Source organism: Myotis myotis, unplaced genomic scaffold (assembly GCF_014108235.1).
Source record: "Myotis myotis isolate mMyoMyo1 unplaced genomic scaffold, mMyoMyo1.p scaffold_m19_p_19, whole genome shotgun sequence".
Lineage (NCBI taxonomy): Eukaryota > Metazoa > Chordata > Mammalia > Chiroptera > Vespertilionidae > Myotis > Myotis myotis.
In genome coordinates this window covers 11,380,702-11,408,071 of record NW_023416323.1, presented here as the reverse complement: position 1 = coordinate 11,408,071, position 27,370 = coordinate 11,380,702, and the positions used below count along the sequence as shown (strand labels likewise).

The following is a 27,370-nucleotide window of genomic DNA, read 5'->3' as shown; positions in this document are numbered from 1 at the left end:
TATAACAGTCACTTTTATTTAGGGCACATACAGAATATTTAATCCATTCCACCCAGGCATTTGTTTTCTTATATCCTACTTCTATTTGCATGCTGGTGGCAGTGGTCTAGGGCAGTGGTCGGCAAACTGCGGCTCGCAAGCCACATGTGGCTCTTTGGCCCCTTGAGTGTGGCTCTTCCACAAAATACCACGTGCGGGCGTGCACGTACAGTGTGATTGAAACTTTGTGGCCCGTGCGCAGAAGTCGGTATTTTGTGGAAGAGCCACACTCAAGGGGTCAAAGAGCCACATGTGGCTTGCGAGCCGCAGTTTGCCGACCACTGGTCTAGGGGATCTTGTCCTGTAACATCTACTCCTAAATGTAGTCCTAGCCAATCTCTTGGCCTAAAGGCTGAAATATCCAGGTCATTCAAGTTATCTATAATCAATAAGTTAACTGGGTAAGCATGATCCTGATTATACACATTTCCCCTGCAATTTGCCAGAGCCCTAAAGCAAATAGACAGCTTACAGTTTCTTTGGTGTTAACTTTAAGGGGCTATGTCCTGAAATGGCCATCCAAAATGAGGTGTCTCCACCCAGAGAGGCTGGTGGTACACCCCCAACCCGAGTGGGATGGGTCCAACCTTGTTCTGCAGTCCAAACAGCAGACTCAGTGGTAACATAGTCTCCTGGTCGATGGTGATAAGCCAGGAACTCAAGAAGAGGGCTTTGAGCCAGGAGGCCTTCTGATCTGAGAGACATTAAAATAGAAGAGATAGCCAGTACATAGTTCTTAAGAAATTGTCCCTAGTCTCCATTGTAGGGAGAGCTTGAGGCATACCGGGGACTATTGGAATCACCTAAAGCCAATTCTAGGTCAAGAAAAAGTTTAACTTCATTTGTCCTTGGGTGTGGTCAGCAAATGACACTAATTGGATTTCTGCTACCTGTCTCCCTGAGTACGTTCATATAAACTTTTTATATGAACTCTTGTTAGGGAGGCAAAATGTAAATCACTTACTCTTAAGTGTCCTTGGTTTATGGAAGATGGGATTTACTAAACAGCTCCAAATTGCTGTTTAACCATCTCAGTTTCCTATTCTACTTGTCCTGGCTTCCTGGGCTGTGTCATTTATATAACTTCCTTTCAACAGTTCTCTTTACAAACATTCCTCAACGTTCACAAACCCTTCCTCATAAATCTTACAACTTTCAGAACCCACTTTCTTTTTACTTCAAAATGACACCAAAACCATAATTTCTTCCTAATTAGTTAGAATTCTTAACCCTTAGAAACCTTAATTTTTAGGTGACATGTAAGTAATTAACATTCCTCAGAGTAGCAATACATTCACAACTTTAAGAGATATTTTAAATAAAATACAAGACTTGCCGAAACCGGTTTGGCTCAGTGGATGGAGCGTCGGCCTGCGGACTGAAGGGTCCCGGGTTCGATTCCGGTCAAGGGCATGTACCTGGGTTGCGGGCATATCCCCAGTAGGAGATGTGCAGGAGGCAGCTGATCGATGTTTCTCTCTCATCGATGTTTCTAGCTCTCTATCTCTCTCCCTTCCTCTCTGTAAAAAATCAATAAAATATATTAAAAAAAAAATACAAGACTTATTATTCATTAACAGATTCAAATCTATCCTCTAGATCAGGGGTGGGCAACCTTTTTGACTCGAGGGCCACAATGGGTTCTTAAACTGGACCGGAGGGCCGGAACAAAAGCATGGATGGAGTGTTTGTGTGGTTTGTGTGAACTAATATAAATTCAAAGTAAACATCATTACATAAAAGGGTACGGTCTTTTTTTTTTTTAGTTTTATTCATTTCAAACGGGCCGCAGTTTGCCCACGGCTGCTCTAGATTCTCCATACATGGCAAACTGAGGTTAATATTTCAGTATCCTGGTATTTCAAAATACCTAGATATTTAATAATTTTTTACCATTTAACCCAGCAATCTCAAAGTTTTAAGTTACTAAAACTTTGGAAGTTACTAAAAGTTTTTGGAAAACTATGTTTAGGCATATATAACTATTATCATATACACTTAATATTTTTATATTTACAACAACTTTGAGATTTTAAAGCTAACTATTATTACTCAAGGCATTTTATTGGCAATTTTGTAACAGGGACAACTCACCAGCCTTCAGTGGCTTTAATGTGAAAGTACTATTTATTTTATTTTTCTTTATAAAAACGGGAGTGACCCTGCCTACTCCCCCCCCCCCCCCCACCCCATTGCTATCTCTCCAACTTGCTAGAGGACACTTCTGCAGATCTGTTCCTCCCAGTGTTAGAGGCAAAAATCTGGAAATTGTAAGCCCCTGGGACCTGGTAGTCAACTTTGGACCTGGGAGTCAACCTTGGAATGTAGTCCGTTCTCATTCAAGACCTGCCTATGATCATGGAAAGGTTAACAACGTTGTTGCCCAAACAATGGAGTCCCACCCCAGCCCACATCACTTACTTCCCCGGGCCTGTAATCCCTGCTTCCTCATGTAATCTTTGTCCCTATGTTCATAAACCAGCGAAGAGCAAACTAAGCCCCCAAAAGATAGACAGCAAGCAAAGTAAATTGGTAACCTAAATTACATTACAGACACACAGACAAGCACTCTCACTAGCTAAGAGTTTCAGGCAGCTGATGCCCTGAGAGGGAAAGCGAGAAGAATCCCAAAGATTAAGAATTCTTGGCAGCTGCTGGACGTTCCTGCAATCTCTGCCACATGTTCAGCCTTGCCACAAATAGCTGGGCTCCCCCAAAGTGGGACATGCCCTATCTTTAAATAAATTAAACCAAAAAACAAAGAGACACAAAACAGAAACACTCTTATATACAACTAGAGGCCCGGTGCACGACATTCGTGCACTGGGGGGTGTGGGGGGTCCCTCAGCCTGACCTGCACCCTCTCCAATCTGGGAGTTTCTGTCTGTCTTTGCAATCATATGAGCAAATTGTCCGAGACCCCAACTCAGTTTGGTTTGTTGCTCACAGAATAATAGAGGTATTTTTATTTTTCTTTGCTTCATTGGTGGAGATTTCCTGGAAGTTTTAGGATATCTTCCCTTTAATTTTTCCTAGACACTCAGATTTTACTTATGTCTCTCACCTTTGCTTTCCCTTCATCCCCCACCGCAACAGTAACTTGCCCCAGGCTCACTTTGCTCTAGGTCAGCGGTTCTTAACCTTCCTAATGCCGTGACCCTTTAATACAGTTCCTCATGTTGTGGTGACCCCCAACCATAAAATTATTTTCGTTGCTACTTCGTAACTGTAATTTTGCTACTGTTATGAATCTTAATGTAAATATCTGATATGCAGGATGTATTTTCATTGTTACAAATTGAACATAATTAAAGCCTAGTGATTAATCACAAAAACAATATGTAATTATATATGTGTTTTCCGATGGTCTTAGGCGACCCCTATGAAAGGGTCGTTCGACCCCCAAAAGTGTCACGACCCACAAGTTGAGAACCGCTGCTCTAGTGTCTAGGACAGTGGTCGGCAAACTCATTCGTCAACAGAGCCAAATATCAACAGTACAACGATTGAAATTTCTTTTGAGAGCCAAATTTTTTAAACTTAAACTATATAGGTAGGTACATTGTTATTAACTTAATTAGGGTACTCCTAAGCTGGCCTTTGCTAAAAACGTCCTCAATCTGAGGGGTCGACCTCAGCGAACGTACCCCCACTTCTTCTAACGCCAATTCTTCAAAATAGACTTGCCCAGGCCGAAAACCGACTTCTGCGCATGGGCCATGAAGTTTCAATCGCACTGTACGTGCGCGCCCGCAAGTGGTATTTTGTGGAAGAGCCACACTCAAGGGGCCAAAAGAGCCGCATGTGGCTCGCGAGCTGCAGTTTGCCGACCACTGATATAGGATATTTATAGGTGCACACAACCCGCAGAGAAAGCTTCTCATCATGCTCCTTGTCTGTCCAGCCAGGCACCACAGAATGCCCTGTATAAAACACCACCGAAGCAGAGCAATCTTTCTTGTTCCTGGTTTGGGGACTGTCCCCCTCCTCCCTGATCCTCAGCATTCTCCTCAATGGACTATCTGGGGGAATGTATTCCCTAGGCCTAGAATTTTTGTTTCCCATCCTCAGAAAGTCCCTTGTGACTATTCTATGTGTCCTGTGTGCTCAATCCCCCATACTGGAGATTTCTTGCACTTCCCAAGATCCACTTCAACCCTCTCTGGACATTACCCTTGTGGGAGATTAGAACCACAGATTAGAATCCCCCATTCACTTTTTGTTCCAGACACATCCCAGTCACATATACTCAACCTCTGAGGATACCCAACCATCAAGGCAGTCCTTATAGTCCAGTTTTCCACCTTGGCTTATGCATGAGGTTACCTGGTTGCCTAGTGCTTGCTTGGGCCTTTCCCACATTGCTGGCGGACTCTCCATCCAGAGCTTGTAGTTGGCCACCACCTACAACAAAAGCAGTACAGAGGGAAGGTTTTAAGGCTGCCCTGTGTGGCATGTCACCCGGCCCCAAAATGGCAGGACTGGGCCACCTGCCAGCTCCCACTCTTCTCTCACAGGTGTGCAATACAGAGGCCACAGGGAGCAGTTCCAGAGCCCCAGGAGGCCATACTTATCTGCCCATGGGTCTCTCTGTCCTCATATTGCCCAGGAAATAGGAACTTGGAATATTGCTGCAACCTCACCTCCCCAACCTGAGACAGGACAGTAGGCCAGTAGAACAAGTGGAATAGGGAAATGAAGACAGATGCTGAACAAACTGCAGAGCGATTTCCAGCCGATACAGAAGGTTGCCTCCCTAGAAATAACATGTAGGCTTCAGTGTATTTCAGCTCCAGACCCAGAAAAACAGCAAAACCAGGGGGTGACACCAGGACCAGCTACAATGACCCCTGCCCTGACACCGACCAATGGGTGGAGACCACCACCCTGGAGGAGCACACCTAGAAAACTGATGACTATTTTGCTGAAATCCTTCCCTAAAAGAAATAAAGCCAGTGAGAAAGAAATAAAGACTCAAGACAAAGGACCTTGCACATGCTCTCCCTCTGGGGAGCAGTTCCCATCATTCCCTTTCCCCCCGTTTCCCCCACTCTTATAGCCCTGCATCTCCTAAACTCTAAGAAACCCCACAAAACTTGCAACCAGAGGAGCAATGGGTAGCAACAGCTCATCCCAGGTTAACCCCTGAACCTGATCCCAAGGCCCCCTTTTCTCTAACTTTCCAGAGAACTAGGGCAGTCCACCCTAGACTCTCCTATTGCTTCTTCCATGCTAAATCCTTTCATATTTTACTGTCCTCAGCTTTAATAAAGATTTCCTCATAGTCATCTGGACTCATGTTTGAAATTTTCCCTGCACAAAGTCAAGAACCCACACACTACCAGCTGGTCCGAGGCAGACCTGCTAAGGGCCAGGTCCCCTTTCTGGCCTCTCAATTTCCACCTGGAAAGATGGGGAACTGGCCCAACAAGAACCCCTCATGAGTCAGGTGCCTCTGGCTCCCACACCTCAGGCTGCCCATCTGGGGCCTATAAATTTGTCAGGAGCCTATGGAAACATTCGCAGACTTAAAAGAAGAGCAATAAAATTATTGAGCCTGAATATTAAAACCAAAATTAATAAAACTTTAAATAGGTGACTATAAAACACGCCATGGCCTTGCTTTTGTATTTTTATTCAGCATTCCTGAAAAGTTTGTGATATTCAGAAACTATTTGTAGATTTGGTTTTTCTCATTTTGCAAAGATTTCCAGGATACTGAGAAATCGCAGCCAATCACAACTTCAACAGGTTCTTCAGGGCCAAAGGATTTCAAAAGCAAAATGAAGGGGAACTATTTCAAATGACATTATTATCTATACACTATATATATATATATATATACTGTAAAGTTAAGAAACATTCAAACCTATAGAGAATTTTTTGTGAGTTTATTTGAGCCAAACTGTCAACAATTTCTGGAAAGCAAAATCTCAATGAATTGAGATAATGCTCCAGTGAATGGCAGTTTTGCACCTTATTTTCTATATATAGACTAGAGGCATGGTGCACGAAATTTGTGCACTGGAGGGGGGCGGTCCCTCAGCCCAGCCTGTGCCCTCTTGCAGTCTGGGAGCCCTCAGGGGATGTCCGACTGCCAGCTTAGGCCTGTTCCCCCCTGGGCCTCTACTGTATATATATAAAAAAAATGGACACACTTTAATACTGTTACCAGACCACCTCAGCCCGGCCTGTAGTGTGTGGGTTTTTGACTTCATAGGAGTCCAAGTGATTTTGAGGGTATGTTTATAAAAGCTGGGGACAAGGACGGGCTTAAGGTAGAAGAAGCAACAGGAGAGAGCCTAGGTGGGGCTGCTTTGGCTCACTGGCAAGTCAGAGAAAAAGGGGGCTTTGGAGATAGGATCGGGGGTTATCCTGGGACAAGCTGCCATTGCCCATTGCTCCTCTGGTTGCAAGTCTTGTAGAAACCATTAGAGTATAAGAGAAAGAGAGCAGAGATACACGCTTCTGTGGGCAGGAATCCTAGGGGAGTTCTCAGGGGAGGGTCTTAACAGAATATTCATTATTCCAGGTGTGTCCTCAATATGTTGATTCATCAGAATGTGTGTATGGAAAGGACAGGGTTTTTTTCTGGTTAGTTTCATTTTTCAAGAACATCATCAAAGAGGGACTGGGACTAAGGCTAGTCTGTCCCAGAATGGTCTAGATCAGGGGTAGGCAAACTTTTTGACTCGAGGGCCACAATGGGTTCTTAAACTGGACCGGAGGGCCGGAACAAAAGCATGGATGGAGTGTTTGTGTGAACTAATATAAATTCAAAGTAAACATCATTACATAAAAGGGTACGGTCTTTTTTTTTTTTAGTTTTATTCATTTCAAATGGGCCGGATCCGGCCCGCGGGCTGTAGTTTGCCCACGGCTGGTCTAGATTCTACCTGGGAGTCGTGACCCTTTTGGGGGTCGAACGACCCTTTCACAGGGGTCATCTAAATACATCCTGCATATCAGATATTTACATTACGATTCATAACAGTAGCAAAATTACAGTTATGAAGTAGCAACGAAAATAATTTTATGGTTGGGGGTCACCACAACATGAGGAACTGTATTAAAGGGTCGCAGCATTAGGAAGGTTAAGAACCACTGGTCTAGAATGTGTAAACCATTTGCTCCTGAGTGTCCTTGGTTAGGGAAGACAAAGCCTTGTGATTCATTAGCTGGCTGTTCATTGCTCAAATTGTTTGGCCTTATTTAGTTATTTTGTCTGTTTCCTTTATTCCACTTGTCAAGGAAATTCCCTAGCTTCTTATGATCCTGCCTCAAAATGACTGAAATCAAATCAGCCTGGAAGACTCACCAATAGGATGCAAGAGGCTGCACATACCTCACTCTCTGCAAACCCTCCCCAGGTCCCAGTGTGCACACTTTCACCCATCCACAGGGGGTCTCTAGTCCTACCCTCCCAGCCAAAAGCCCCGGCCCCAATCCAGCTCACTCTTGGACATGGCATGTTCCAGTCCAGCCCTAGGGAGAAGCTATGGCTGGCCTTGTTGGGTATAAGCCTCATAAACATTTGGATATCCAAATGCAAAATCACAGTGACTAAAGATTCTGGAAGTGAAGTTGACAGAAATCTCTAATTGGTGGTCTTCCCAGGCTAAAACCAGCCCTCAGATGTGTTCTGTTTGACCTGAATAATTTTTTAAAAAATCTGACCCAACTTTTAATATTAGAACTTCCACATAAAGATTCAGATCTCTGATACCTATTAAAAATAGTAGCAATTGGCTGGAACTGTGTACAGCCTATCCCTTACTTTTTAAAAATTAAACTTTTTTTCAAGGTAGCACGTTTTTAGGATATATAAGTGAGTGTCTCTTCCCACCCCATCCTGTAGCCTCTCAATCCCCCTCCCCCGAAGCAACAATATTTTATTCATATTCACATATAAATTATTTTCCTCTTCACTAATGTCAGCACACTTTGATACACCTTGTTTTTTTCCCAAGGTATCTGGGAAGTACTTCTTTACCTATCCATGTGAGCCTGCTCCAGTCTTTTTGGCAGCTGCCATTTAGACAGGACAATAGTTCTCCTATTTGCAGAGTTATCCCCATGCCTTATAATCTCACGTCTGTCCTGCTGTACTCATTCATGATTCTTGCCTGGCCCCTTTGGCATCTGAGTTTGTAGACCAGTGGTTCTCAACCTTCTGGCTCTTTAAACACAGTTCCTCATGTTGTGACCCAACCATAAAATTAATTTTGTTGCTACTTCATAACTGTAATGTTGCTACTGCTATGAATCATATTGTAAATATCTGATATGCAGGATGGTCTTAGGTGACCCCTGTGAAAGGGTCGTTGGACCGTCAAAGGGGTTGCGACCCACAGGTTGAGAACCGCTGTTGTAGACGGTGGCATAGATGGAGGATGCATGCTCCGTCCACCACAGTGCACTCAGGCCTTCTCACTCTGAGATGCCTGTAGTTCCCAGACTTCCCAGCAGGGAGAGACACCACTCCACTCCCAAGACCACCAAAGGGGTCTCCCAGGGATATTACAACCTTGAACTGTCTGTGCAAGAGATGCTATCTGCCCAGACACAAAGACCCCTTAGCTGGACTGGAATCCCCCGCAGGCCTTCCCTTCCTCTGTTTCTATCTCCACCCACCCCGAATTTCCCACTTTGACTGAGCCCCACCCTCCCTGAGTGTCCCCTCCACTTCTTGTAGGGACTGGCCCCTCCTGAGTGGGAGTGGGGAGAGGACTTGTCCTAGTTTAGGGCCTGGGACCGAGAAATTGCCTGAGGGAACCACATGAAGAAACCATACAGCTGGGTGAACATTGCTGTCTCCCTGTCCCTCCCTGCTGAGAAGTGGGGGGTCTGTTCTCCCTGCCCCCAGCAAATAGCTCCAGCAGAGCCTTGACCTCCAAACCCCTTTTCCCTGGCCTGCACTCCACCCTCTCCCTGGCCTGGTTCCTGCAGCCCTCCTCCCCACCCCTGTGATGGTATTGGGGGTCGCCTGGAGTCCAGCTGGTGGCCAGCACAGAGCCACCCCTTTTCTGGCCCTGCCCCTCCCCATGACCCCAATCCTCTACCAGCCACTCAAAGGAGCCTTGTTCTCTATCCAGCCCCCAGACAAAAGTCTCTCTGTCTAAAAAGGCGGAATTGGGGGGAGGGGGCACCCCAACGGGGACCAAGTGGGGGCATGCACAGACCCCAGCCGGAAGGAATGCCGTGAGGAGGAGGGGCAGGAGAGGAAGGAGGGCGGGTAAAGGAGCTGAGCACGGTGCAGTTGGGCCTTATCCGGAATGGCAGGCAGCCCCCCACTCCAAGGCCCACTGTTAACCCAGGCTCTCAGCGCTCTTAGGAAGAGCCTGGGCTACGAAGGTCTGGACCTGGTGCTCAGGAGCCAGTTCCCAGTCTCCCTGGGGCACGAGGGACACAACAGGGGAGGGGTCATGGTCTAAGGCCAAGCAGCCCCACCCTCTCCTTGGCCATACCAGCATCTTCTATTGACCCTCAAACTAAGTCAACGGCAGCAAGTGGCCTGGAAGAGGACATTAGCTCTCCCACGATTGAGGCCAATCCCTCCTCCAAGCACAGCACAATCTAAGTGAAAGTAACGGGCATGTTACACCTCTGCGTAGCCCTCCTCCACCCCCTCCCAGACCCCCAGCCACGCTCTGCTGTTAAAACCCCTGCACTTTCTCCCTTCCAGGCCCCTTTCTGAGGGGCAGGAGATTGGAGAGAGCCCCCTCCCCTAATGTCGGGGTTGGGGATGAGGTCCAGCCCATCCTATTCTCACTGCACCTCACCTCAGTCTTGGACCCCAGGGAGCTCCTGTCAGTGGTGGGGTGGTGGCTGGAGCTGTCTCTTTAAGAGCAGGAATGGAATGGGAGCCCTGTGCTTTAGGCAGTCTGACTTGTTCTCTACCTGCCCAGCGTTGCCCAGGTTTGCTTAGGGCGTGGCAGCTGCAGATAAAGGCAGGACTCAGGCGGAACTACACCGTCCACACAGCCTGGGGAGCCAACGGGTGAGCGATGGGGCCCCCTCCCTCCACTGCTCTCTGTTAAAGACCCTAGAACCTCTCCCTTCAAGGTCCTTTTCTGGGGGCGGGAGCAGGAGATTAGAGAAAGTCCTAATGAGATCCTCCTCCCATGATTCTCCTCTGGGGCTGGTGAGCCAATTGGGGAGAGGATAAGGTCTGCAGGTGCGATGGTTGTCTGGATAGATCAGGGGCACCTGGGTGGACCAGGACAGGACTGGGGGCATCTGGGCCAACAGGGGGGTTGGGGGTGCCTGAGCGAATGGAGGTATCTAAGTGGATCATGGATGGTTGTTGGTATCAGAGCAGATAGGGTGACTGGCTAGACTCGAGTGTCTAGGGAGTGGGGTCCTGTCGAGAAAATGGAGCTGGAGGTTCCTGAGGAGATGTAAAATGGGGGGCTGGGTGGGAGATTTCAGGGACGCGAGGAGTCATTCCTCATGCCTGAAAGGCGTGGCCTCCAGCACCATAGAGGGACAGAGGGGAGAACCGAGGGCAGCTGGCGTAGACAGGACCTCTGCGGCCGGGAAGGGGTGGAAAGGGGTGAGCAGAGCCTCAATCTGCAAAGCCGCCTTCCTTTCCAAGCCTCACGCCAGTAACAGTCAGTTCAGGAGCAGCTCAGGGCCTCTTCCAACGATGGCCTGACAGGAAAGGCGAGGGCAGGCCCCCAGACACCAGCACTCAGCCAGGCACAGCTGAGACCATTCCAGTCTCCCCTGGGCTGGGGATGCTGGGTGATGCTCGGGAGGGAGAGTCATGGAGACTTTGCAGCGGGCAGGGGACTCGGAGGATCCCATGGAAAGAGGCGGAAGAGCTGAGACTCAGAGTTGCCGCTGACAGAGTAGTTCACACGGGTTACAGGGTTGCGACAGCCAAGTGGGCTAAGCACAGAGCCACCTTCATCTGCTGTGAAGATTACACGCATGAATGGGTGCACAGGACTGAGAACAGCGTGCCTGGTGAACCTGGATGAGCCAGGCTCTTAGCAGTGCTGTTAGTCCTGGGGCGGCAAAGCCTCACCAGGTCGCTTTCAACAGCAGCAGCCCTTCTACAGGCCTGTCCTGCCCACACACCCTCCCCAGATCCCCCCTAAAACGTTTTGAGCTCCTAAACTCATTAGTAATGCTCCCCCAAACTAGAGGCCCTCTTCCTGAAATCGAAAGCAGCTCAGGTGGGGCTTCCATGGAGGAGCCGAGAAGGAGCGAGATGGGGGTGCTCTCTCCAGTCAAAGGGGCTTTTCACCAGGGTGGGGAGGACATATGTTTTCCCCTCAGGAGACGGGGCAGGTAACAGATGGCCTTCAGGGTTGTCGGGATTAGATGAGTGAAACCCAGCAGGGTCACTGGCAGTGCCCGGCACAGGTGGGTCAGAGGAAGTGTAAGCTCTTGCTGTTAAGGTTATGACAACCGATGCTTTAGCCGTGGGGCAGGGAGAGGGCAGGGGATGCACAGAGACCGGGTGCTTATCTCAGGCACAGAGGATGGTGGGAGGGTAGACTAACCCTAGACCAAGAGGGGACAGAGGCATCCTCTTTGTGCTGAGCAGGGCTCCCTGGGGAAGGAGGAAGATTTGTTGCCAGGAGGAGCTTGGCAGGAGGTGGAGTAGGAGCAGGGCCTGGGACCTGGGTAGAGGCAGAACCAGGAACTGGGGTGGGATGAGCAGGGGCGGGGCAGAAATGGGGGTCAATGGTTAGGGTGGCACAAAAGATGGAGCTGGGGCTGCAGCCAGGCCAATTCTCCCAAGTCTATCCCACCCCACCCCAGCCTTGTCCTCTACCTGCCACACCCAGCCCTGAGTGGCTTGAATCTACAAAGTCTGGGCAAGGCAGGCAGGCTCCAAGCTGTCTATGGGAGACACTCCTAGGAACTGGGCCTCCTGCCACTTGGCTTCTAACACCCCATTTCCCAAAACACCCCGAGGCCCTGAGAATCCTGAGTTAGGGACAGCTGCTGCAAAGCCAACCCTGGTTTAAATCCCACTTCTGACAAGGCACCTATCAGAGCCTCAGTTTCCCAATCTGTAAAATGGGGTTAACCAGAGGCAGCTTCTCTCTTATTTGGTTGCCAGGGTGATTCACTTCAAGCCTCGAGTCCATGTCCAGTGAGTTATTATTGCTGCTCCCCGATCAGGTCTGAGTTCTCACCTAGCACCCACTGCACTCCTCAGCTCTTGTCTCTCAGCCTTCAATGCCAGTCTTCCTACCCTGGGGTGAGGTGTGTACCCTGGGTGGGGCATGGAGTAGGAGGGGATTGGGAACCAGAGGCCCTGGTGGCATCCCTGCAGCTGTGCTAAAGCTGGGCCCTCCCCTCCCGCTTCCAGGCCGGCTCCATCATGCAGCAAGTGGCCCTGAGCCTGCTCCTCCTCCTCCTGGCAGGTGAGTGCTGTTCCCGGAAAGGCCCTTCCCTGAGCTGCTCTGCTGAGCGGCAGGCAAGCCTCACAGTGTCCCCTGTGGGGTGGTGACTGTCAGGATAGCATCTCCTTGAGGGAAGAAGTGTTGTGCTGGTGATTTCAAGAGAACACAAAAATAGGACCCCTCATAGCAGCAGCTCAACCAGCTAGAAAGTCTTGTCTTGATGTCTCCTTGATGACTTCAAGGAAATGCTCAGCCTTTGCTGTGCCCTCATGCCTCCCTAACACTTTATTACGGGGGGAGGGGGGGGGGTAACTGGGAGTTTAGAGGTAATGAAACAAGTTACCAATTGTGCCTCCGTTTCCCTACCTGTAAAATGAGGACAATAACAGCACTTACGTAGAGAGTCACTGTGAGGATGGAAAGAGCTGGCATTTGGAAAGCACTTAAAACAGTGCCTGTACAGAGTAAGCACTATGTACTTGTACTTAAAATATAATTTAAAATTATTAATCTCCCCTTAACAAAGAACGAACAGAGCTTAGGCCCCGGGCTCCGGCAGCCTCCGCTTCTAGCCAGAATTTAGTCCTAGTCCTTTGCTTTCATTGTGTTTGTTTTTCTCTGTTACATCAGGCAAGACTATTCCATGTAGGATGGTGATAGAAGAGGATGTTTTAAATAAAGTGTGCTAAGTTGATAATTAGCAAGTTGCTTTAAAGAGGAGTGGCGAGCAAACATCAGAACAGGTGGGTGGGATGTGGCCGAGCAGGGAGACGAGCTCTGAGGATGACGGAACCGACACCGTCTGTCCTGCGGACGAGAGCATCGCTCTGTTTCTGGAGGAGGCGCGGAGCAGCCAGGGGTCTGGAAACATCGGGCCAAAGGGTGGCCAAGAGCTGCCCAGGTTAAAACCTAGTTCAGGAGGCAAAATGCTGGCGTGGCTCGCAGGTGTGGGGTGATGGAGGGTCCACACCTCCGAGATGGGACGTGCTAGTCTGGGGCTGGACCCCTGCACTCTCGGGAGGCAGGCCTGTCCATCGGGGGCCTTTCTCCAAGCCCCTGGCCCTGCCAGCTTCACTGAGACCAGCACCCATGTCCTCTCCTTCCTGCTTCTCCCGCCAGGCCTGCCTGCCCTGGACGCCAACGACCCGGAAGGTAAGTCAGACTGTGCTCTTCTACCAGCCTCCCCGCCCGCACCCCCCCCCCCCCAAAAAAAATTCCCCCTGGGCCCCCTGTATTCCAGCTCTGCTCCTGGATTTATGTTCTTTTTTCTTTCCTTTCAGATAAAAACAGTCCATTTTACTATGGTAAGAGCTGGTGCCCCTCCCTTCGCTCCTCCTACCCCACCCTCATACTGTTTTGTGCCGAAGGCCCCACACAGTGTTGGCTGAGGGTCTGCTGTGGGTGGAAAGGGGGCAAGGACAGGATTGGACCAGGACATTGGCCAGTAGCCACAGTGGATTCAGGGAACAAGACAGGCCAGCCTGGGCCTCGGGAAGGTGCATGACTACCCAGCAAGGACAGTTTACGAGAAGCAGGGACAGTTACGAGAAGCCACTGTTATGTTCAAATCCAGTCTGGGAGAGGTTTGACTTGACAAAACTTCCTGGAGGAGCTGTGCCATTAGACCCAAACCTCCGTGGCCTCCAGATTCCACATGACCTGCTCCGTGTCCCTCCTCCGTCCTCCCTCCCCCATCGCTGCTTCTGCTCCGGCCACAGTGGCCTCTCTGCTGTGGCGCAGACTCACAGGTGCACTCCCTGCCTCCGATCTGTGTCCTTCCTGACCCCTCTGCCTGGATACTTTCTCCCACACGCCACAGGCTCCCTCCCTCCTCCTCCCACATCTCTGCTCCAGTGGGCCCCGCAGAGAGGCCTTCCCTGGCCACTCTCCCTAAAAGAGCTGCCCCTGGCTCTGCTTCCTTGTCTTCAGACCATGTCTCTCCATCTGACCCTCCATGAGATCTGTGTCGCTTGCCTGCGTGTTAACTAGGTATGAGCAGAGGAGGGCTGGGCTTGTTCTCTGCACAGCTGTATCCCAGCGCCCAGCACAGCATCGGTGCCCAGTCATCCTTGTTAAGTGGGTGGGGGCTTGGATGAGGAGGACACTGGCTGGCTGACACTGAGGGCCCCCTCTGGGTTTCTCCTAGACTGGCATAGCCTCCGAGTTGGAGGACTCATCTGTGCAGGGATTCTGTGCGCCATCGGCATCATCGTCGTCATGAGTAAGTGGGGGAGCTGCCAGGGAGTGGGGAGGGCATGGCTGTGGGTCCCCTCTCCTGACCATTCCCCTCTCCCCAACAGGTGGGAAATGCAAGTGCAAGTTCAGCCAGAAGCCCAGGTGAGCCGGATTCCCAGTGTGTGCCTACCTTGTGCTGGACAGACACCTTCCAGGGGTGAAACCTTGCAGAAAGGCCCGGTGGCCAGGCTCTGCCCTGGAGATTCCCGCCACTAAGAAAGACTTCCTAGGTTTATTCTTCGGAGCTGAAAATCCCCAAAGGGCCCCAAATCTTGAAATGCTTGGGACCCTCGGGTGGTACAACTCTATGATGGGAAAGAAGCCAGGAAGCTAGGCTAAGGAAAGCTGAGAGTCTTCTAGTCTTGAGGGTGAGGACAAAGAGGCAAACACAGAGCTCACCACTTTTCTTTTCCTAGCCACCGACCAGGGGACATCCCACCTCTCGTCACGCCAGGTAAGACAGGAACAGATGGGGCTAAGGAGTACACGGATGTGGCGTGACGAGCCTCCCCACACTTCTAGGTGTGTGTGTGTGTGTGTGTGTGTGTGTGTGTGTGTACTCTGGGGACTAAAATCTCCATCCAGTCTCACAAGCTGACCCTATCACCTCTCCCAGGCTCTGCTCATAACTGTTGAGGATGGATCCATGAAAGAACACAGAGGGCCTCTCTCTTTCCCCATGTCCTGGTCTGCATAGGAACCTAACTCCAGGATGGAATCCCCTCCTCTCCTCAGACCGCCTTTCCAGACCCCATCTCACTTTCACTGTAAGGGTCTCTTTGTTCAATATTTGATCTAAAGTGAGCTTGCCTCCTGCCCAAGCAGTTGAGACTCTGTATGTGTACTTGGGTAAGATTTGCGGTGGACACGCTTTGGAAGCTGCCACAGAAGCTGGCAGCTGAATCTCTTTGTTGCGAAAAGCCCAAAGGCCTATTCCCTCGGGAACTGGCGAATGGCATGGGGTTTGTCCTCTGCTGCTATGGCCATGGGAGCCACATATGCAATTTAACATTTTCTAGTTCAAATGGGGGACATTTTTGAGAGTGAAAGGGAGCTGTAACCAGAGGAAATGCTGGGATACTCGGCTGGACAGTGGGATCATCCTACCAGGATATGAGGACCCAGATAGCTTATGATTGTAATAGTAAGACCCCTTAAGGCTCACTCACTGCTGTGACCCCAATTTATTACACAAGACCCTTCCTAATACCCAATGTCTCCGTGAGGCTTTTACGTAATTGCCCATGATAACCCTAATAATATATGATGGCCACCTGGTGTGAGAGCCTCCAATGAGCCTCAAAATTCCTTGAGACTCCCCAAAACCCAATAAGACCTCAAAATGTCCTCAAGAGGCACCCCTAAGATGCCTAAAAACCTTCAAAACATCCAAAAAGAGACCCCCCCCAGGAAGAGACCCACAAGAAACCTGTGTCCTGTCCCTAATAAAGCCCTTATATCCCTTGAACATCCCCCACAATCATGAACCCACACTCCTTAGACAAGTCCAAAAGCTTACCAGAGTATGCCAACATGCTCCCCTGGGACCTCCCCCTCTAAAACACTGCTCCTGGGACACTGCCCGCCTCAACCCCCCTTTTCACTCAGGGGACACCCTCTCCCACTGATCCCACAACAACAGCTGGGGCGGGCTCACAGCACATTTATTGAGCTCACACACCTTCGCCTTCACCTCAGTCACTCACTGGAAAGGAGTACGCAGGGCTCCCCGCAAAAACTCTCGCTCTCCCTCCCATTTCCCTCACACAGCAAGGCCGTGCTGGGCTTCCGCCTTGGCAGCAGGCATGCGCACAAGCAACAGAGGAAGTTAGCAAGCCTGGCAGGAAAACCTGCCCAGCAACTGGTAACGTCATGGAGGCCTGCACTAAAAGCGATTGGCCAGATTGAGTTTAGTGGGGAGAGGAAAGCCGTCTCCTCCTGGGTACTTGCACAGGGAGCTGGAGTAGGAGGGATGGGTTGAGGGGAGGGGGGTGCTTCCAGGCCTCATGGAGCTCTGCACATTACTCCACCATGACTTCTGGATTCCAGTTCCGTGCCCCAGTCTGAGCGCCCAGACAAGATGTTGCTTAAGATTGGAGGGCAGTTCTTGCCTTGAACTTGGCCTGTGGCCAGTATCTCATAGGACCAGCCATAACCCCAAGTGGGGCCGAGAGGTCAGTCAAGGAGGTGTCCAGAGGCCTAAAACTTCCCATGCCAGCCCCCTCACCAGCCATGCCCAGGATCCCATCCAGTGTCAGGCACTGAGGTCTAACTCGTGAAGCTGGTAGATCTGTGTGGGGCCCTTGAAGCAAGCAGCAAAGAGGAAGTGTCTGCCAGCCATGGCGATGTGGGCAAAGGCCCGGGGGGCCACCAAGGCTGGGGGCCCCAGTTCCTGCAATGGTTCCAGGAGCCCCTTGTCAGGCTCAAGGTGGAAGACCTGGCTGAAGGCGAAGTCACTGCCCAGGATAGCCAGCTGGTCCCTGGCTATGAGCAGTGGCTGGAAGACGTGGGCACCACGTGAAGGAAGTTGCTGCAGCAGGCGGAACATGGAACCATCCCAGCGCATGACCTGTGAAGTGTGGCGGCTGGTTAGGACTGGGATCCAAGGGGGCCAGGCCTGTTGATAGTCCTCTAGGCTTCAGAGGACTCGGAACAGCTTGTAAGTTGAGGCCTGCAGGTCCCTAAACTCCTGTAGCTTTCTTTAAAAATGTCATCACCCAGCCGCTCAGGCCACATTCTTGGCCCTTCTTTCTCCCCCGCACGCCCCCTCCCTCCCCCCACTACCAACATAGAACCCATCAGTAATGGAATCTGTCAGTTTTACCTACTATGCTATATATTGCTCCAATCTCCTCTGGCCGCACTCCAAACCAGCTATAGTCGCCTTTTCCCTGGTCACCTACTCCTGTCCTTGTGCCCACAGTTTGCTCCCCACAGAGACACTCTGTGAACTGAATCAGAGCAGTGACTTCTAGGCTCAGACTCTCTCCCTGGGTACACCTTTCTCTAAAAAGAGTGCTGGAGGGTGTGGGCACCAGCGCTGGGGACTCAGAGGGTGATGCTGTGGTTAAATGTCAGTCCTGGAGTGAGTCAGAGTTACAGAGCCAGGGTTTGGGGTTAGAATCAGAGTCTTGGGGCCAGTGTCTATGTTGGGGAATGGGAGTAGTTTAGGGTTAGCAATGCCTTGAAGGGTCACAGTCTTGAAGTCAGTGTTGGATTGGGGTCAGAATTCAAGGGTCAACACATTAGATGGGGTTGGAGTTTGAAGATCAGCCGGTGAGCTTGGGGCAGAGCTTAGAGGGCAGTGTGCAAAGTGGGGTCGATGCTGAAAGCCCGGCCCAGATTGGGTGGTCCCCACTGAAAAGACAGGCCTGAGTAGGAGTCAACTGCAGGTCAGAGGTGGCCTGTGGCCTCTGCTCCCACCTCTACCTGGTCGGGCCCAGGCTTACCAGGGAGTCCCCGATGTAGCGTGTCAGGCACAGGAACACATCCCCACTGGCCTGGAAGTGGCGTGTGGCGTAGACGTCCTCAGCCTCGGGGATGTCCGTGCGCCTCTCGAAGCGGCCCCCGAACCAGTGGAAGAGCACGGGCCGCTGTGAGGCGGAGGCCAGCAGCAGGTGAGGCCGGCCGTCCAGCTCCAAGGCCTCCGCGTCCGTGTCCCGGTGCCAGGCGTGGAGGCTCTGGCGTGGGTAAAAGCCAGGCCCGTCGCGGCACAGCAGGGTGGTGCTGCCTGCCTTGGAGGCATCGGCCACCACGAAGCAGGGCTGCCCATCCAGCCACAGGAGCTCAGCGTCATTGGGCCTCAGCAGACGCTTTGGGGCCAGGGCCTGGGTCGGGGCCAGGCGCAGGCCGGGACCGGGCCGAGCCCACAGCTGCGAGCCTCCCCACAGGCGGGCGGCCAGCACGAAGAGGCGCAGGCCCAGCACCAGGGGCTTGCAGGACACCACTGAGGGAGCTGTGGGGGAGTCAGGGAGCAAGAGGCAGATCAGGCCAGCTGGGCAGGGCAGCCCCCAGCCCCTGCCCCCCGCAGGCAGGAAGATGAGAGGGGGAGCTCACCAGACAGCTCTTCCTCAAGCCGGAAGCGCTGCAGGCCATAGTCCCAGGAAAGAATCAGGCAGCGGCCAGCAAAGGGTTGTGCCAGGACCATGTGAGGTTCCCCCTGGTAGGAGAAAGGCTCCACGCCCAGCGCCGACTCCCCAACCGTCTGGAACCGGGACAGCTCTGGGGATGGCAGGAGAAAGTCAGGCAGGCCCGGGAGACCCCAAAGGCCTTCATCGCTGAGCCTCGGTTTGCACATCTCTGAAATGAGGACCGTCATGGTGTTCATCTCATAGGTACATAGAGTGGAATCTTTTTAATCTATAGCTGTATTAGTTCAAAACAACATGATAATACTTTATTTTCTAAGCTTGGTGGCATCATCAAACAACTGCTTAGAAACAGCATGTTTAATTCATTTAACTTCACAAAATCCCAATGAGGTACATCCCACTGTTATATCCACTTTACGGATGAGGAAACTAAGGTTAAGAGACACAGGCAGCCAGTTGTCCAGCAAAACCCATCCTTCGCATTTTCCATGAAATAGGACTGGAGGTGGGCACCGCCTGCCCAGCTAGAGGCCACATCACCCCAGCACCCGCTCAGGAGCCCCTCCTGAAGTTAGGTGTGGCCATGTCCAAACCAGGTTTCCAATGGAACAAGAGCAGAGTGGTGGCTGCAATGCTTGCCTCAGCGTATGAAGGTGGCTCACCCTGGACTTGGTCTCCTTCCCCTTAGACCTGGCAGATGGACGTGCTACAAGTCAGTGTCAACCATGAAAACCAGGACAACACCCAGATGTGCTGGGAGTGCACATCGCAGGCCCTCTGTCTTCTTTAACTCAGGGTGTTTTGAATCTCTTTGCTACAACTTAGCTTTTATGGTAACAGTGCACCCAGGTTGCCCAGCAGAGTGGTGGTGGAACTGAGCAGTTGACTCCGGGTGATACTGCTTCACTCGATATGCCAGGCCTGTTTCTAAGTGCCAGGATTGCAGCACTGACCCAAACTAACCAGGATGCCCACCCAAAGGGGGATCTTTTAAAATGTCCATCAAATTATCACTCCCTGCTCAAGACCCACCATGGCTTCCCACAGCCTCGGAGAAACCCACGCTCCTCTCCGTTGCTCTCAGTGCCCTGTACAGTGAGACTCCTGCACCTTTGACCTCATGTGTCCTTCCTTTCACTCACTCTCCCAAACCAACCCTGCCTTCCCTTGATCCCCAAGCAGGACAGGCTCTGTGCTGCCTCAGGGCCATTGCATATACACCCCCCTCTCTGCAATGTCCTTCCCTCTAACCTCAGGTAGCTACATCCAGATCTAATGCCATCTCTTTAGAAACTCTTATCAGATGCCCATGTAAGGTAGGACCCCCCCTTAATTTTCCTCGTCACTCCCTGTGTTTATCACAATATGTAACATACATCTATTTGTGCAATGTTTTGTTTAATGTTTGTCTCTCCCTTCCTCCCCACAGAACTGCGAGGCCAGGGCCCAGAGTTACCTTGGTCACCACAGTGTGCCATTGCCTTTCATAGGGCCAGGCACAGAGTGGGCCTCGGTGGATATTTGTTAAATAACTTAATAAAAAATGACCCTTGCCCTAGCCTGTTTGGCTCAGTGGATAGAGTGTCGGCCTGTGGACTGAAGGGTCCCAGGTTTGATTCCCGTCAAGGGCACGTGCCAGGGTTGCGGGCTTAATCCCCAGTAGGGGGTGTGCAGGAGGCAGCCGATCAGTGATTCTCTCTCATCATTGATATTTCTATCTCTCCCTCTCCTTTCCTCTCTTAAATCAATAAAGAAATAAATTTTATATATATAAATATATATATATATTATATTTAATATATATATTAAATGACCCTTAAGTTAAATTATCTTCTATGAGTCTGACAAACCTAAAACATGTCACATTTAGAAGTGATGATGATAATAATATTTATTATTATATTAATAGCCTTCAGATTTGAACTCAAATGCCCATTCCTTCAGGAGTATCTGACTCTTGCTCTGACTCTGGGCTCCCATAGCCCCGGGGGCTCCCCACCTCCCAGCCCTGACCTCTCTGTGCTTCCCCGACCCTGGCCCTGATCATTCCAGGCTCTGCTGTCCTCTGGACTGTGGGCTCTATGAGGACAAGGCCTGGGACCTTTTCATCACTGCTGTGCTTTCTGCATTGCCCAGTACCCATAACGGCACCAACATATGTTTATGGAAAAGCAAAATGGTCATAGGAAGCATTTTAGAAATGGCCATTTTTATATTAATAAGAGTAGCAAGAATGAACATTTATAAGGGCCTCCCATTCCAGGCTCTGTGCCAAATGTTACACAGGCGTGGATACATCACTGAATTCTCACAGCAATCCCGTCACTGTTCATTACCTCCATTTTACAATGAGGAACCTGAGGGTCAGGGAGGTGATGCTGCTTGCTCAGAGTCTCACAGCCAGGAAATGGCAGGAAGCAGGAAGCGAGGTGAACCCCTCAGCCCGGGCCTCTGTCCCCCTGATCTCCCGCCTTCTTCTGGGAACCCCTGCTGTCCCTCCCACCCCACAGGGAAAGCCCCCACCTATGGTTCTGCACTTGAACGTCTTGGGGTTGAGAAGGCGGAGCTGCATGTGGGCCAGGGCGGTGGGGCCGGCGCAGGCCCCGGTACCCACGCTGGCGTTCACGCTGGGGATCCACTGCAGCAGCCAGAGGACACGGCAGTCACACTGGAACGGGTTCCCACGGAGGTCCCTGGGGCAAGAGGCCGGGGAGGGGCTGCGACCCGGCTTCCACATCCGGAGGCCACACTCCCCACCCCTCCCCAGGTAAGAGTTCAGGATGGAGCCCCACAGGTGGTGTGAGAAATATGCATCATTGCAGCCATACACATTGTGCCTACCAAAAGTGGGCACAGATATCCTCTCCCTCCTCAAACCTTCTCACCCTCCCCACGCAGCCCCCTTGAGCCTCACACATGAGTCAGGGTCTCCAGGCCTCGGAACAGGAATCTGGGGAGGGCCTCCAGATGGTTATTGGCCAGGCTCCTGGTGGAAGGAAAGAAAGAGGAGGAACCATCAGCAGCTACGAGGACAGCCTATGCTCTGGATGATGGGGTGTGGGGTGCCTGCCAGGGTGGGCTGGGCAGTGGAGGGGTGAGGCCTTGGAGGCACATACAGATGTGTGAGTGAGCGAAGTCCTCTGAGAGCATTCTTAGAGATGGAGCCAATTTTATTGTCCTCGATGAAGCTGTGGAGGGAAAGGGTGGTAAGGGGGAGACCCTCATTTTTTGCTTTGGCCTCACAGTTTTTAGGGAAACTCACCCCATGGAAGCCATACACCACTGGAATCTGCTGAGTTCTCCCCAACACTTGGCATAATCCCAGGGGAAGCCTCCTCAGAAACCTCTTCTCACCAAGGTGCCAGCCTACAATCCTGGGGGCCAAGAACCTGACCCTGTGGTCATTACCAGCCTCACAGTGAACACTGCCACCCACCCCCCACTGCCACTGTGATCACCAATATCAGCACCAGTATCACTACCAATACCTCCACGATTATCCATTGTGACCAATACCCATGCCTCTGCCATTGTCATCAACCCCAGTATGAATGACTGCATTTATCACCAACACCATACTGTGCCACCACTGTCACTGATACTGCCACCCTCATCACCAACACAACATCACCACCTACTTCCACAACACCATCATTACCAACTCTGACAGCAGCAACACTAATAAGCATCACCAACAATACAGCCGTCATGATCAACACCAAATGACTGCCACCATCATCACCAACACTGCCACCATTATGACAAGCATTAGCTCTAGCACCAGCATTGCCAACATCACCATTATCCCCCACACTCACCCGTAGCACCACTACTGCAACACTCCATCACCACCAAACCAATACCAACAACATTTTCATTACATCAACACCGACACCAACATCCTACCCACAGGCATCACCCACACCAACACCAGCACTAACACCAACACTAATACTGGAATCACCAGAGTCCTCTGCACTGATAATTATCCTACCACCAACCCCTCAAACTTCATCATCAGTATCACCATTGGGTCCGCCATTTTTATCAGCATCATCCGCACCCCATCATCCTCAATAATGCCACTGCCTCCTTGTGAGCAGCAGCAGCAAGATCACCACCAACACCAGCATCACCAATACCAGCTTTGACATACTGTCGTCACCACCATCACCATCACCACAACCGCTACCATCACTACCAACTCAGAGTTGTTTCCTATTAATTTGAAACATTTCCTGTCTCCGGCCTCTGTGCACTCTCCCTGGGTGTCCATAAGTCAGGTAGGGCCAGAAATAGTCTCAGGTTTCCAGGCTTTTTGTGGATCTTCAACACAGAGAAGTGGGGTGAGTAGGCTGAGATGCCACAGCTGAGCAGGAATCCTGACCCCACTCAAGCAGCCAGGCTCTTTGCCCCCCAAGGAGGGATCCTTGTCCAGATATTTCCTCCCCAGGGCAACCAGCCCCTCCCTCCCCCTACTCTGGGAGCACCGAGGGGCCCCTCCTTCCTTTCCCAGGTCCCCATTCTGGCCCAACCACTGGCCACACTCACAGGTATTGCAGGTGGGACAGGCCCGCAAATGCATCATCCTCAATCACCGAGAAGGAGTTGAATGTGAAGAGGCTGGCAAGGGAGCAAGAAAGAAAATTTTCCAGAATTGCTGCCCCCTATCTGACATTTTAACCTTGACCCCCACCCTCAGCCCACATGGGCATGGTTTCACACACACACACACACACACACACACACACACACACACACACACACACACACAACACACATATGCACATAGCCCCACACGCATGTGCATGAGCACCCACTCCCTTGAGCTGGTTGTCAGCTCTGCTGGGCCCCACTCACAGCAGGTGCAGTGACGGCACCCTCAGGAAGCCGCCGGCCTTCAGCTGGGTAACTCCAATCCTGACGAGTGAGCTGGGGACAAGGCGATTGTGGGTGAGGAGGAACCCACTGCAGTGCCCCACTCCCATCCCAGTCACCTCCTGCGGGGACCTGGCATGCCACCGTGGCCCAGGTGTCTCTCCCCTAGGTCTTCGCAGGGAGACAGGCATTTGCTCGCCTCACTTGGCAAGGATCCTGGTGGCTCTCAGCCCACGCCCTGGCTATCCCTCCTCCCAGGCCCCTAGTGCTGATGCTGCCCTTTGGCATTTCCCTTCGACTCCCCTTCAAATCCAGCAGCCCCCTTTTAGGCATCCCAACATCCTTTGCTGCCCATCTTCCAAGATCCTGACACCCTGTTTCCTTGGCACCCTACCCCCGACCTCTGGGGTACCAGGACTCCCATCCCCACCCTCAGGCCCCCAAAGGGCCTGACACTCACAGTGACAGCAGGGTCGGGGAGAAGCTCTCGGGCAGGTCCGGGGAGCCTTCACACAGGGCACTGTCTTTGGAGCAGGAGCAGCTCAGAGGGCATTTTCCCTTTGGGGGTCTCCAGGCTGCCCCGGCCCCCACCTCAGCCAGCAGCAGCAGCAGCAGCAAAATGCCTGCCCCTCCCATGCCCCCTCACCCCTGCGGAGGCACCAGCTCCCCTCTGCCCACCCAGCTCTGCCCAGGCTTCGGCCACTACATCTCCCATGCCAGGCAACCCTCCATTCCGCCAGCTGGCACACTCTGCCCTGGCTTCTCTCTCTTCTTTCTGTTCTCTCTTTCAGTCTGTCTTTCTCCCTGTATCTCTTTGGAGCCCAATTTTCTGTTTATTTCTATTTCCCTGTCCTTCTTCCTGTCTCTCTCTCTCTCTTTCTGTTCTTCTGACTCAGTGAGTTAGCCTATTTCTCTGCTCTGACTCTATTTCTGTCTTTTTCTTTTTTCTCTCTCTGTGTCTGTCTCAGTCTGTTGGCCTTTCTCTCTGTGTGGTGTGGTGGTGATGGTGGTGATGTGTGTGTGTGTGTGTGTGTGTGTGTGTGTGTGTGTGTGTGTGTGTTTCCTTCTGTCTGTCTTTATTTCTTGTCTCTCAACCCCCCTTTCCAGCTCTCTGTGTGTTTCTTCCCTCCTCCCACACTCCTTCTCCCTGGGGGTTTGGGAAAGGGACACAATGGGCACCGGGTGTGCCCAAAAAGCAGGGTAAGAATGAGGAGGGGGATCAGAGGCCATAGGAAGAGCAGCTCTGGGGAAGGGACTGGATAGACCCATGGGAGGGGAGGGGCCACCAAGGGCTGGAGCCTCCCTGGCCACTCCCAGGCAGCCTCCCTCTCCCTGCCCCGCCCAGATTCCCCACTCAGGGAATGTGAGGAGGATGCCACCAGGGTGGGGACCAGATGGCTCTGCAGGTAGGAAGGTGAGGAGAGACCTCTGAGGGCTGGCGTCACCCTATTCCCTCCAGAGGGCCCCCTCCCCAGGCTTCAGGAGGGTGCAGTGGACTCTGTTGACAAACTTGGAGGGGCCAGTTCAGGTCCAGCTGCTCCCTCTGGTGGCCATACTTGGCAGGACATTGCTCAGCTCAAAATTAACCCCTTGAGTGTTCACCTCCTACTGGGGGCAGGGAGTTAACCCAGGAAAAAATGATGATGATGCCACCCCCTTCTTCAGCGTTGGCTCTGCACCAGGCCCTGTCCTGACGGCTGGTCTATTAGCTCCTCCGACCTCTTCACAACCTTCTGAGGCTGATACTATTGCAGGGCTATCGTACAGAGGGACATGCTGAGGAGAGAAGTCCGGTCGTTGGAGGTCTGGGTTACCCGGGGAGGGCGGAGGCAGGACTGAGCCCAGGCGCCAGCTCCAGAGCCTCTCCACATGCTCTTGCATTCTTTCTTTGGAGATCAGAACTCATGGGTAGTGGTTATTTTTATTTGGACTAAGCTTTTAGCAATTTGGATAGATTCTGTCCATTAAATAGGAAAAATAAATAAATGGCATTTGTTACCAAATCCCAAATAACAGTAATAATACTTACTGAGCACTTACTGTGTGCCTGTCTCTACATAAAATTTCTCAGTCCTCACAACAACCCTGTGAGGTGTGTAATATTACTAGTTCTGACTTTACAGATAGGGCAACTGAGGCACAAGGAGTGTAAATGATTTGTTTCATGGCACTGGATAGATCTAAACCTAACCACTCCCCCGCCACTGCGTAAACACACAACCTCTCTCCTCCTGCTGCACACATCCAGAAAACTTGGGGAACAAAGGGCTAAACGCTCAGGCAGGATCACATATATCTGGATTCCAGGCTCAGTTCTGTGTGGATTTAGGCAAATAAATCATTCAGCCTCCCTGATCCTCAGTTTTCCCACCTCTCAAATGGGACAATCATGCACCTACTTCCCAGGTGTGTAGAACATTGAGTGAGACAATAGAGGCAATGCCACTGTGCAGGGTGGGCATTGCCCAGTGGCTGGTGGGCTTGGGGTGGGCCCTGGGCCTAAGTGCATACCTCCACCCAAACAGCTGTGCGATTTGAGCAAGGCCCTTGGGCCTTGGTTACCTGAGCTATAAAGGAGGGATATTAAAATTCCTTGCAGGGCCTTTACAAAGATAAAGGACTTAGTGCCAGGGTACAGAGGGGGCACTCACAGCATGCCCAGCCCAGCAAGGACGATGATCATGGCCACTTATTGTGTGCCAGGCTTTGTTCTAAATGTTTTACATGGATCATTTCTTCCTTTTTTTCCCCCTCAAATATATTTTATTGATTTTTTACAGAGAGGAAGGGAGAGAGATAGAGAGTTAGAAACATCGATGAGAGAGAAACATCGATCAGCTGCCTCCTGCACACCTCCTACTGGGGATGTGCCCACAACCAAGGTACATGCCCTTGACCTGAATCGAACCTGGGACCCTTCAGTCCGCAGGCTGGCACTCTGTACACTGAGCCAAACCGGTCAGGGCCACACGGATCATTTCTGATAATCATTCCAACCACCCTGTAAGGTGAATACTGTTATTATCTCCATTTTACAGAAGAAGAAACTGAGCCACAGAGAGGTTAAGTCATGTGCCCAGCATCACACAGCTAGGAAGTGGCTGAGCCACTCTAATCTGGAGCAGTTGGCCCTAAGAGGGGAGGAAGCTAAGGATTGGCTAGAGCTGGCCAGGTGCCCCTCTCCAGGCTCACCCCCTTGCTCCCTGTCACCCCTCCCCAGTGCTGCATAAACATCAGGGTTATCATTAACCAGGAACTGCTGGTGACCCTGGGGTGCAGGCCCAGGGTGAGCAGAGGCTAAAGGCTCAGAAAGATGGGGATGAGGGAGCCTTTCGAAGCTCTGCAGGTCCTCTGAGGCTGTGTGCACACATGTATGTGTGTGCCAGGGCTATGCCGGTGCCGAGTGTGCGTATGCACACTTCCCCTGACCCTGTGTCCTGCAGAGCCTGAGGTCTGGGCCTGCTTCTGACCTTTGGCTGAAAGGGGAGCAGTTCCTGCCCTTAACCACCAGGGGGACCCCCGGAGAACTACTAGTAGCTCCACTTTGCTCAGCCTAGGTTTGCTCATCTCTAAAATGGGGTTAATAATAAGACAATGTCTGGCCAGAGACTTCTGAGCTTGGCCTGAGGTTACAGTCTGACCTCAGTTATTTCTCCATTTTATAGGATGGGAAGCTGAGGAACAGAGCGGTCAGATGGACTGCTCAAGTTCACACAACCAGGAATGGCAGAGTCTAGACCTGAGCCCAGATTTCTCTGCCAC

General features: G+C 51.5%; 2 protein-coding genes and 1 long non-coding RNA gene across 4 annotated transcripts; 1 reads left to right on the top strand and 2 right to left on the bottom strand.

Annotated features, from left to right (window-relative positions):
• Nucleotides 1-252: 252 nt before the first annotated feature.
• On the bottom strand, nucleotides 253-9,940 carry LOC118674170. 2 transcript variants are annotated; one of them, XR_004973594.1, is made up of 3 exons: nucleotides 9,822-9,940; nucleotides 4,366-4,443; nucleotides 253-733 (listed from the first exon to the last, which is right to left on the bottom strand). It is a non-coding gene; the product is annotated as an uncharacterized LOC118674170 (long non-coding RNA). The 2 variants fall into 2 exon arrangements; XR_004973593.1 differs by lacking the exon at nucleotides 253-733 and adding an exon at nucleotides 1,513-1,559.
• A 7-nt stretch (nucleotides 9,941-9,947) lies between these two features.
• Nucleotides 9,948-15,455, top strand: FXYD3 (FXYD domain containing ion transport regulator 3). The gene is given in 9 exon segments (XM_036345538.1): nucleotides 9,948-10,039; nucleotides 12,181-12,264; nucleotides 12,371-12,425; nucleotides 13,524-13,556; nucleotides 13,685-13,708; nucleotides 14,551-14,639; nucleotides 14,641-14,741; nucleotides 15,056-15,093; nucleotides 15,256-15,455. Coding segments are annotated over 8 exon segments (387 nt in total). The 5' UTR covers nucleotides 9,948-10,039; nucleotides 12,181-12,237; the 3' UTR covers nucleotides 15,276-15,455.
• A 156-nt stretch (nucleotides 15,456-15,611) lies between these two features.
• Nucleotides 15,612-25,172, bottom strand: LGI4 (leucine rich repeat LGI family member 4). Its single transcript, XM_036345537.1, has 9 exons — nucleotides 24,069-25,172; nucleotides 23,591-23,662; nucleotides 23,282-23,353; nucleotides 21,847-21,918; nucleotides 21,645-21,716; nucleotides 21,254-21,423; nucleotides 18,696-18,860; nucleotides 18,089-18,594; nucleotides 15,612-17,208 (listed from the first exon to the last, which is right to left on the bottom strand). The coding sequence occupies exons 1-9, from the start codon at nucleotides 24,242-24,244 to the stop codon at nucleotides 16,894-16,896; spliced, it is 1,620 nt and encodes a 539-aa protein (XP_036201430.1). The 5' UTR covers nucleotides 24,245-25,172; the 3' UTR covers nucleotides 15,612-16,893.
• Between the last annotated feature and the right edge of the window lie 2,198 nt (nucleotides 25,173-27,370).

What these genes read in the sequence shown, in the direction of transcription:
- LGI4 (XM_036345537.1), bottom strand. Translation starts at nt 24,244, where the DNA reads ATGGGAGGGGCAGGCATTTTGCTGCTGCTGCTGCTGCTGGCTGAGGTG. An exon ending in GTTCAAGTGCAGAACCATAG is followed by an intron (nt 18,861 to 21,253) that starts GTGGGGGCTTTC and finishes TGCCATCCCCAG; the next exon opens with AGCTGTCCCGGTTCCAGACG. An exon ending in GCTACATCGGGGACTCCCTG is followed by an intron (nt 17,209 to 18,088) that starts GTAAGCCTGGGC and finishes CACACTTCACAG; the next exon opens with GTCATGCGCTGGGATGGTTC.